The sequence below is a fragment of the Centruroides sculpturatus genome, unplaced genomic scaffold, assembly GCF_000671375.1.
Source record: "Centruroides sculpturatus isolate CEXI.00-Female unplaced genomic scaffold, Cexi_2.0 scaffold1012, whole genome shotgun sequence".
Classification (NCBI taxonomy): Eukaryota; Metazoa; Arthropoda; class Arachnida; order Scorpiones; family Buthidae; genus Centruroides; species Centruroides sculpturatus.
The window spans coordinates 228,072-240,144 of record NW_019385155.1 but is presented as its reverse complement, the minus strand read 5'-3'; the positions used below and the strand labels follow the sequence as shown (position 1 = coordinate 240,144).

Genomic DNA, 12,073 nt, shown 5'->3' with positions numbered 1-12,073 from the left:
CTTTAGAAAGTATTAATTTTATTTTTATTTTTCAAAGGTACCGAGTTGCAATTGGAATTGACTTCATTAGGAAGAAAGTGTGGTAAAAATGAAAATAAAAACGTTACTACAATAATAAATTTTGTTTGTGTTGAAGATGCTGGAGAGGTAAGTCATTCTGAAATCTGTAACCATTTTTCTTGGAATATTTAAATATACTTTCAAAACTTACAATGTTTTTTATATAATATTTATGTTTTAATTTTAGGTGATTTTCAATACAATAGATAAATTGTATGTTGTATTAACTTAGAAGAATTAAATTATTGTTTTTGAAAGATTAATATATTCATCATAGTAAAATTAAAAATAGTTCAAATTTTTTTTATCACACTAAATAATAAAAGTTGAAGAAAATATAAAATTATCATAATTTCTTGACATACAAAAGTTTTAAAATATATTCAGATATAATATAAAATAAAAATTGCAAAAATGAAGACTGACTCAAATGTTCTGAAGTCATCTTCTACACATCCATTCCAACTATCAGCATTAGCAGAGTCAACTCTTCTTTACAGGCTCTTCTCTGCCTACATACGTGCAAATTGTTTAAATGTCTCTCTGACATGGAATACATAAAAAAATTTTTCTTTATAAAAAGTTTTACAAAGAGATCAACACTAGTGACTCTACTAGTATTGATTGTGTTCCAACAGTTAGAATAGATATATAGAAGACTTTTGTCATCTCAGCCTTCACTTTTGTAGTTTATACATAATTGTTTTTATATTGTACAGTTATTTGATTTTCTTTTATTTATAATAAGTAATAATAAAAAAAAAGAATGAATGAGATACTTAAATTGTAGTTTTATATTAGAAAGTATAATGATTAAAGTTATAAATGTATTCAATGTAAGATTCATAAGTTTGCTAATATATTAGTATATTAAAAATCAGCTTAAAGTTCTTAAAATTGAATAAAAGGATTATTTTATTAACATAAAGCTTACAATTTATAGTTAATTGAAAATCTAAAATTTAAATTATGATTTAAAAAACAAAATATGCAAAGTTCTTTATTATTAAAATAGTAGTGACAAGTTTTATATATATAAAATGTTCATTATTTTGACCAATTACACTAATTAATTTTTTTATAATCTGAAGTAAGGAAATATTTGTTCAATAATAAATTACTTTGAGCTGAATATATTTATAGTTAGAGGATTTCTTAAAAGTCATAACATATGGAAAAATTGGATCTTTATAGCTTCTAGGTTCATGGATTAAACCTAGGGTGGACTTTGGAGACCTCAGTGGCCACCCTTGATATTTACTTATGGGAACACTTGAAGGCTTTTGTGTACCAAGAAAAGATTCAAAATCTGGATCACCTAAAGGAATGCATTTGAAGTCAATTAAGTGCATAATATCTAATGTGTTAATATTAGTTCAGTTTAAGATGCACTGGTATGTGTAGAAAGAAATAGCCAACATGTATAAAGTGTTTTTAGAAAAACGTGACTATAAGTGTTAAATTTTTCTATATATTGTGGCTTTTGAGAGATCCTATAATAAATAAATTTCAACTATTTATATAAGATAGTTTCTTTAATATACAGAACAAATTTTTTTGCATTTTAAGAAATTTAAATTAATTTAAAATTCTGAAGAAACAAAAAAATTATCAAACAGATTTTGTTTTGTAGATACAAAAAGAGGGATCTGTAAATTAAGATAGTGTAAAATAATTACATTTAAGAGTAAAGGATTTATTTAATTTTGAATTTTATGAAATAATTTTTAAGTAAAATGGCATTTTTAGCCACATGGATTAATCATTGTTTTATTTTTTAGGGAAGACCACTGTTTTATTATGAATCTGGAAATTGTGATTATCTGTTTGAATGGGAAACTGCATTAGCTTGTGTAAATAATTTCAAGTAAGTATTAGCATATTAGACAATATAAATTTTATTAGTTAAAATAAATTTATGAAAATATCTAAACATTTTTAGATCTGTCACTGATTATCATTCAGCATCAGATGAAACTGAAAAAGTGTCAGCATCAGTTACTGCACATGTTATTGTTGCATTACTTTTCACCGGTATCTTCCTAAGTCTAATCATTTTTATTGTCTCGAAAGAAGAGAGAAGGTAAGTTTTAAAATTAATTTACCAGATAGTTTTATTGTAGTGATACATTATGCAAAATTTCAGTATGGTTCTTATAGCAAATTACTTTTATTTTGCATTTAGTTTTATGATGTTTTTTCCTCATTGTTTATCAATTTTTCTTTTATAAACTCATATAAAATGAAATTTGAGTAAAAAGTTATATAAAAATTACAACAAATATCTCACTATTATATATTTGCATATTTTGTACTGTAAAATTCAAAATGTGATTTTTCATCCATGCATTATGAAAATATACTTATGTCAATATACTTAAGTCTTCATTTTATAAAAATTATTTGGATTTATTTGGATGTTTAAAATATTTAAAAATAAAACTTGAAAGGTAATTAAGTTCACAATATCCTAGAAACTTTTGTATTAGTTAATTAGATATACAGTCAAATCCAATTAATTTGAATTACTGCATTGGATAATTCAAATTTTTTAATACAAATTTGAACAATTGAAAGTTCATATATATCATATTTCAAAAATGAATCTCAGAGAAAGAAATGTTTAGTCAATTGTTTATGAAAAGGGTGCATTTTGGAAATTTTCTGAAGTATAAGACTCACCAAATAAACCATATCCAGTTCATAAGCAAACAGAAAAAATATAATTAAATACCCAGTTTTTTGAAATACAATTTTCTGAAGTGTGTTTTTTCTGTAAATTCTTGGAGTGTTGTCAAAATTGTCACTTTTCAATTTTGGGGAAATTTCTGTTTGAATGGTAGAATAGTTTACCTTTTTTTTATGATGTTCAAGATGGAACATGCAGAAGTTCATCTTCTGCTTAAAATGTTGACATGGTTAAAGGCATAGAAAGTAAGTAGAGAGAAAATTTGTTGCTCCAAAGAGCATGGAGTGCTGAAGAACACTAGAAATTTATAGAAAAATGGATAATTTAAATTTGAAAATTTTTGCATTTCCTCAACTGTTTGAATTAAGAAGTTTAGTTAAAAATGAATGGATAAAATCAAAAACATTAGTTCACTTATTAAATTTGTTTTTTGTTTCTGGATTCAGGTGCTATTTTGGGTTAATTATAGTAGTATGTCCAGTTTTTTTGCACTAATTAATATTGAAGGATTTAGTTAAATTAGATTTGACAGTTATCAGTTTACATAACAAAAAAATTATAAATGTGTTTTACTTTTTTTTCATTGGGTAATAGAAGATAAAGCAATTCTGTGTGTTAAGAATTTGCAAATGTAATGCATATTGTATATATATTATATACACTAAATAATAAAAAATATAGTAAAATAATATAATAATAAAATATAATAAAAAATATATATTTATTTTGCAGCATCATCATCAAATATTCAATTTTATATATACAGATATAGCTCAGTGTCTGAATTGCCATTATACAGATGATTATCTTTAGTACATCATTGCAATATTTCAATTGAAGAATAGTCCTGGTATTATAAATTTTTTCAATGCATTTTTGTCAAAAATTTGAAAGTCAATGAGTAAAAGTGGGAAATAGCTAGTGACTTCAATTGTAGCATCTGTTTTTGTTTCTTCACATCACTGAAATTCACATTTATATTGCCCAGAACAATTGGGAGATTAGTATTGTATTTAGTAGTATACTTTTATGTAAAAATTGTGATACAAATAATGGAAAAAATGTTAATAATGTTCAATAAACTTTATGGTATTGTCTTGATAAAATAATTAATGTATGTAGTATCCTGATGTCACTGAAACAGTAGAATACCTGATACAGAAAAATTAAAATTATTCATTAGTATCTGTGATTTACATGATAAATCATTTTGAAGTTTTAAGTTTGTTATAATATAAATGATAGCAAAATTTTTTCCTTGCTATACAACTTTAATATGGTCTTTTTCAATATTCGTTATGGATTCTGATAAGTTTTCAATGGGATAGATGGGCCTTTCCTAGTGGCTTGGCTGATGTATTTAAGACAGATCACTATGAAAATTTCTAAAATTCAACCCAAAGTTGAACTGAAGTCTCTTGGAATTGTTTATTTCTTTTTAGCTATCCTTTTGAATAGTATATTATTCAATAAATTAGTTTATCCATAAAATAAACATATAATAATCAGAAAAAATTATTTGATTAATATCCAAATTTTATGAAACTTTTTCATTTCAGTTGTAAAAAAATTGTTTTTTACTTTTTAGATATGCTGTGAAGCACAAAGTCTCAAGGATTTTCTCATATATATCTTCTTCAAAATGTTTCAGAAGGGTAATATAATTTTATCATATTTAATAATTATGTTATTTAGTTTACTCTATAGAAGTCTGTCTTTTTAAAATCATAAACTAAACTTGAAATTCTATTTTAAAAATAGCTTGTTTAAAATATAATTTAATTTACAGAATGATAGTGAATCGTTACCGCTCTCCTCTTCTGTAATTACTGCTTATCACGACGATAGCGACGTGGAGATTCTGACATGAGATATAAAATAAGTTGTTGCAGTGGAAGTTGGTCACAAACAGTATTACATCTTACAGTGATCATCTTTGATACACTAAAATTAAATTCTTGGAAGATCAATGTGCCTTTTCATGGTTCATGTTAAACTTTTATTGTGATACACACAATAGGTGTTGGTTGAAATTCACTATTTTTTTTAATGAATCCAAGAAGATCACTCATTTTTCTGTGTACTTTCTTTGCATCTAGTCCTAACGAACTATTTTCTAAGATTAAATGTGCACCAGTTGAACAAACTTTTATATTACCAAAAACCTAATTTGTGATCCTGTTCAGCTGTTACACAGTTTATAAATAATGCAATGTTATTTATTTTAGCACTTTAAATTAAATTATCGTTTTTGTAAAGGGAGGTTATATAAATATATTTAATTTGTTGATACCATAAGATTATGGAAATGGTTTTTTAATTTAAAAAAAAACATTCAGTAATTTTAATGGGTGTTTTTTACATTCCATCTAATGTACATTTGAAAAATAAAAACTATTTTAACTTAAGTTTTTTCAAAGTAATGTTTTTATTGTGAAATTATTGTTTAATTATCAGAAAATAAAAGCTGAGAAAGACATTTTGTATATATTCAAGTGTTTTTGGTTTTCAGAATTTGACATTTTGCATCAAAAAGGTTGAATTTCCGACCATAAAATAGAAATGGGCTGTCAACAAGAAGTTTAATTAAGAAGTGATATTTCAAAGTATTGATTAGTCACTAAGATAGCATTTAATAATGGTAAACCAGTTGGTGTATAAAAGCCCATAATGTTCGGAGATAGATTTAGGTCTCCTTGTATATTATAAAAGTTGACATTTCCAATAACATTACATACCTGTCTCATATATACACACAGCCCAATAGTCCATAATTTTTATATTTACACGATAAGACAAATTATAACAAAAGTCAATAGAAGTTATCCTTATAGATAAGTTATGAATTTATACTCGAGTCATTGTGAATGTATTTATTAAAAAGAGTCAATTTATAAGAAAAATTAAAATAAACATCCTACAAATAAAGAGTGTTTTTATTTATTTGAAAAGATTTTAACTTGTTTAATAATACAGAAATTTTTATTTAGCATCTCTCTCCATCATTAATTTCCTGGCTATTAACAATTAGAAAAGATGTTTAATTTTCAAATTAAGTTTTCTTTATAGTACTGTTCTAAAAATAATTCAATTATAAATTTTGAATATAATGAGATTAATAATACTTCTGACTGTTATATGGATAAGAGATTCTTTAAATATTCCTGATACTCTATTTAGACACACACACACACTTAAATGTAACATTCATAAGTCATTTCTACTCATGAAACTCCTACCTGGAAATATATTGACCTTTATTCTCAATGTCTCCTATGAAAATTCAACAGGAGCGGGTTCTTTCATTTTGGAGAATGGAATTTTCCCCCAGTCGTCACTGCTAAAATTGATTTCTGTGGTTTCTAAATAACAAAGATTAGAAAGCCGGCAGAAATTTCTTCCACCAATCCTGATAATCACGGAACAAATATTTCAAGAAAAAACAATAAACAGTATTAATTAGTGTTGGAAAAACACAGCATGACTTACAATCACGCAAAAACATTGAACAATCAATATCTATTTTTTCAGTCAGGTTTATATCTGTCTTGTCAGCTTTTTCATTTAAGTTCTCTCCAATGAAAAAAACTGACAACTGTGAATGTTTCTCTCTATTAGAAGAGTGAATTCTGGATAACATCATCCAGTTTATTAAGTATCATATTTACTTTACTGTGAAAATTATCTTTAAATTTTAATTGTAGGTAAATTCATTCGCTAAGGAAGTCTATTGAACATAATTTTTTACAATAAAACAGGAAAAATTATAATTATAGTTCGAATCTTGAGTTTATACAGTATTTTAAATGTATCCAGCAAATAATTTTTAAGGATATTTTAAATAAAGGTAACACCAGAAATGATAATTTATTTGTTTAATAAATTTATAATTTATAACTAATTTTTATTTATATATATATATGTATATATATACACGGATACACTGCTTAAATAATTACTCGAAAACTTATTGTTTATATTACCCATACAGGTAATTATCCATTGTGGATCAGTCTGAGTTAATATTTATTTTGCGAAAACGAGTAACAATCACGTAATGCATCGTTGTTTCTTAAGCTAATGTTTCATCTTTGCAGCCAATACTCGTGTAAATATTTTTTGTATTGTCATTAATAAAGAAACAAACGATAATTGCTACATCAATAATTTAATCTTGTGCTATTTAAGCTAGATTCTCTCTCAAATATAAGTTGTGCTTTTTAAAATTACAGAAATCAATATTTTTCAAACAGTAATATTTCTAAGAGGGCCTTTTTTTATACCTAGATGTAATAAAGGCCTGGAAGAAGTAAGGAGGCCCCAGATCCATCTCACTTCCTCAGGCCTTTTTTACATCCTGTGAGATGGACCTGATGGACACTTTTTCCAGCTGTCTCTAAATAATTCTAAAGAAAACAAAGTATGAAGATGTAGGAAAATAGGATTGAATGAAACTTAAATAGGATTGATATTGTACTTTTATGTAAATGAATTAAATGGTCAAGAGCCGCTAGACAAGTATCTGATCAATTTAAATTTTAGTTTTCTTGTAGAAATAATGAGTAAACGAAAAGAAATTATTATGTAGTTGTCAATATGTAAATTAATTTTATCCTTAAAAGTTGAAGTTAATGGCTAGAAAATTTTAAATTTTGCAGAATTTTTCTTTCCAATTCTAATTGTGCGTATTGATGTAAAGAAAAAATCATTATAAAAACTTGAATTGATATTTTTCTGTCAAATCTTGTACACATTCTTGTATATAATTAAGTATAAAATACATTTTCTCTCACGTGATTAATTTACATACGCTGTCAAATTAATTTGCCTATGTTGTTGTTAATCGTTATTGGAAAATACATTTTTCAAAATATATTGTAAATTATAGGAAATTACAGATACTATTGTTCTAAACTTAAACTTTTAACATTTTACATAATTAAATAAAGCTTAATAAAATATTAAAACGTTTGATAATGCATTTCCTGCCTTCACCAAACAAATTTATTAATGTGATAACACTTCCTAACATAATTTAAATACATTTTTATAAATATATACCTTAGAAATTTCTATATTTTTTCTTTTTTTAGCTCTATCTTTTCATGACAGAACTCGCGATCGATTGGTTGGAAGAATTAATTGTCTATGTAGTTATGAATTATATTCCTCATACTGTCACGATCTTATAGCCAGGCCCTATGACAGGAGGGACCATTTGGTTCAGACCTCATATATATATATATATATATATATGGTCCTCAAAAACACGTTATACAAATTATTTATCCTATTGCATTTGTGTAGTAAGAGCTATAAATAGTTTTTAAGGCTGGTTTAGTATATTAAAAATATAATAATAAGAGTCCAGAGAGGTTTAGCCTCTCTTGCCTTCAATATATTAAGGTTTATATTTAAGTTTATTACAATATCAAATGCATTTAAATTTTAAAAACTTTATAATGTAAACACGCCAATAGGAGACTAGCATTTCTACCATTTTTTATACAGTACACGGCTCTAATTATGCATTACGAGCCACGTGTTAATGTACTGTAGTTCAAGTAAGTCCATACTTTACATCAATCAAAAGTTTTAAAATAATGTAGAATACGTAAAGGTTAAAAACCCCTAAATTGGCCACACTTTTTAAATTACACAGATAATAATTAAACTATTCTTTGTTTTATATACAGAGGTTGACCATAAATTACGTAATGTAGATTTGGGTGAGTTCGTATACGGATAATCGGATACTCCTTTCTGTATCCGGTCTCTANTCCGCCTATCCATCTGTCCGTCCACAAAGTTAATCAAAAAGTGTGGGAATTAGAATAATATGGAGATAGATCTGCCCAAACTATCAAAGTATTTTTAAATTGTATTAATTTTGAATTGAAATCACGTAACTTCCGGCTCAAACCGACATTTCTTATATAGTTAATCGAGAGCAAAGATGTCTCGATTTTCTATTGGTCTTCTCTATGTCTAATTCTTCGTGTATCTAACTCCATTCTCGAGATTAACGAAGAACAGACGGACGGACAGACTGACCACAATGGGAATGTATAGGTCTGCAATTTGAAAATTGCAACCCAATAATATAAAATATTTCTTTTCTATCGCTATTATAATAATGAAAATCATCACAAACTGATTTTCTTGTTATATCTTATACAATCGACCCCCCTATAACACTGTTGATTATTCCGTTTTATATGAATTCCATGTTGTACGTGTCATTTAGATTTTACAAATACGTGAGCCATTCACAGCCTGGCACACGTATTTCTAAAATCTAAGTGACTCGTACAACATGGAATTCATATAAAACGGAATAATCAACAGTGTTATAGGGGGGTCAACTTGTATATATTTTTTTCTTTATGACTAACTAATTGAAAAAAATAATGGGCAAAATAGTTCTCTACTTTCTTTTAAATGATACATTATTTATTTTATCGATCGAAATATTTGTATAAACCTTTGGGAGGAGACGTTCTATATTATGAGGCACCGTCTATTATGAATTGTTACAAAATTCTACATTTGACCCAACTCGAGATATGACACGTGATTCCCCTCTATCTCCTCACTCTCTTGACCTTTAACCTCCAAAATTTAATAGCATTAATCGTTCATATATAGAAATAATCCTGCCAAGTTTCAAAATTTTTGATTCGTCCAGTCCCGATATATTATGCAAAATAGACGTCGACACACACACACACACACACATTTAAGAAGGTTTTTTACATTTTTGGGGCTCCTTTGAATGGCAAAATATCGAGAAATACAAAAACAGAAGATATCAAAATTTAACTAATCACCGTACATTTTTGATAAATGCGATAACTTTATTTAATTATACAGTAATATACAATAAAACTTGTAAATACAATATGTAGTAAAAACCATATTATATACATAAATACAGTATTCTGGATAACTTATCGATAAAAGTAAAAAAATACAGTATCATAGACTGAGATATTGCTGTTAAGATAAATCGATATTCCAATTTTCTCATATATTTTTTTGTAAGAAAAACTTTCGATTTTCTTAGAAATAATATTTGGTCTCATCCTTTAAAATAACCCCATTTAAATTATATTTTAAAACATTAAAAAATAATAAATTTATAGAATGATAATTTAAAAACTTTCGAGATTTAATATGTAAAAAAATTGTAATAATAAAACACTTTAAAATGCTTTTAGTAAAGCTTTAAAATTATTTATTATTAATATTTAATCTTATATTAAAGCCTAAAAAATTGATGGATAATAGTTTGTAATTTATGAAATAAATAAAAAAACCCCATTAAAACAAGGATATGTGCTTAAAGATTGACATTGAAACCGTTTACCCTTCACTCGTCATAATGACACATTCCTTCTATAAATAACCCGTTGAGGAAGATATCTTCACCTTAAAGTAGTTGTAATTTTTGCAAGTAATCATAAGCTCCGTTGTTTTAATTAATTTATACACTCGACTAATCAATCGAAATTTATTTTTCTTCCATAAAAAGATCTTGTATAATTATCAGATTTCATTCCTTTTTTTTTTTAACCATTTATATAATGGTCTCTTGTTCATACTGCATTGAAGGACAGTTCTTCAAGGATGTTCTCAGTCTCTTAACTATAACGCTAACGTTTAACGATATTCATTTTGCTTCCTTAAATAATTATTTATTTTTATATTTGTTAAATGTGTTTTTAGCCTTATTATGGGATACTTTCGTGTCTTGAATGCCCTTTATGCAGTAGTGTACTGTACTGTACATACTTTACTCGTATCACTCTCATTTACGCTCTCGTCACATTGAGTTGCGGGTGGATCGAATGAAACAAAGTAAATTCTAACAAGCACACGGTTTCAGTAATTCGTTAGGTTTGTCTGTCCGGAAGATTTCTTAATAAATTAAAAGGAGGAAGCTAAAAGTTCGAGATTTAAAGATAGTGTCTTTGAAGGAGGATTTCACATTTTACTTCCGTTACTTTTAGAAACTCTCAATGCAATATACTAACTTAATGGAAAAATAAAAGAGTTAAGAGCCTTGAAAGTTTATATTCACTTTGTGCATCCTTTCATTTATCTAAAAGGCTGTCTTCCTGTCTGTTTGTATCTCCGCCTATCCATCTGTCCGTCCACAAAGTTAATCAAAAAGTGTGGGAATTAGAATAATATGGAGATAGATCTGCCCAAACTATCAAAGTATTTTTAAATTGTATTAATTTTGAATTGAAATCACGTAACTTCCGGCTCAAACCGACATTTCTTATATAGTTAATCGAGAGCAAAGATGTCTCGATTTTCTATTGGTCTTCTCTATGTCTAATTCTTCGTGTATCTAACTCCATTCTCGAGATTAACGAAGAACAGACGGACGGACAGACTGACCACAATGGGAATGTATAGGTCTGCAATTTGAAAATTGCAACCCAATAATATAAAATATTTCTTTTCTATCGCTATTATAATAATGAAAATCATCACAAACTGATTTTCTTGTTATATCTTATACAATCGACCCCCCTATAACACTGTTGATTATTCCGTTTTATATGAATTCCATGTTGTACGTGTCATTTAGATTTTACAAATACGTGAGCCATTCACAGCCTGGCACACGTATTTCTAAAATCTAAGTGACTCGTACAACATGGAATTCATATAAAACGGAATAATCAACAGTGTTATAGGGGGGTCAACTTGTATATATTTTTTTCTTTATGACTAACTAATTGAAAAAAATAATGGGCAAAATAGTTCTCTACTTTCTTTTAAATGATACATTATTTATTTTATCGATCGAAATATTTGTATAAACCTTTGGGAGGAGACGTTCTCTGGAGAAGAAGAAGAAGAAAAAGAAGAAAAAGGATCAAAAATCTTATCGACCCAGAAGGATCATCTGCTTTAAAAAAATCGTTATAAGGAGTAAATTCTAGAGAATAAAAAAAAAAGAAGCTTAAAATCCCAACAGAATTTTGGTCAAATATAGAAAAATGTATGCTCCATAACACTAATTCTATGAATGTAATTTAAGAAATAAATTATAAATTCTTTTTTAAGTGGATAAATATATATAAAAATCTTATCTTCGTTGATTTAATAATTCTTTTTTCTAATTATTTAGTATATTATTATCAAATTTTTAAAAAAGAAATTTAAATTTTAAACATTTAATAAATGCTAAAACATAAAATTCTAGTAGAATATAAATAAAATAATATTAAATTTTAAGGTTGTATGGTTGTTGTATTATATAAAATTTTATAGCAATATCTTTTATATATATATTTTATTATTATC

General features: G+C 26.4%; 1 protein-coding gene across 1 annotated transcript in view; it reads left to right on the top strand.

Moving 5' to 3' along the window:
• The window catches only part of LOC111635546 (cation-independent mannose-6-phosphate receptor-like), an 81,853-nt gene extending 76,710 nt beyond the window's left edge, over positions 1-5,143 (top strand). The window contains exons 40-44 of the mRNA XM_023380536.1: positions 38-147; positions 1,842-1,927; positions 2,003-2,143; positions 4,338-4,404; positions 4,539-5,143. Of these exons, the coding sequence (XP_023236304.1) occupies positions 38-147; positions 1,842-1,927; positions 2,003-2,143; positions 4,338-4,404; positions 4,539-4,619 (485 nt within the window). The 3' untranslated portion in view covers positions 4,620-5,143. The remainder of the gene's footprint in view (positions 1-37; positions 148-1,841; positions 1,928-2,002; positions 2,144-4,337; positions 4,405-4,538) is intronic.
• The last annotated feature ends 6,930 nt before the right edge of the window (positions 5,144-12,073 follow it).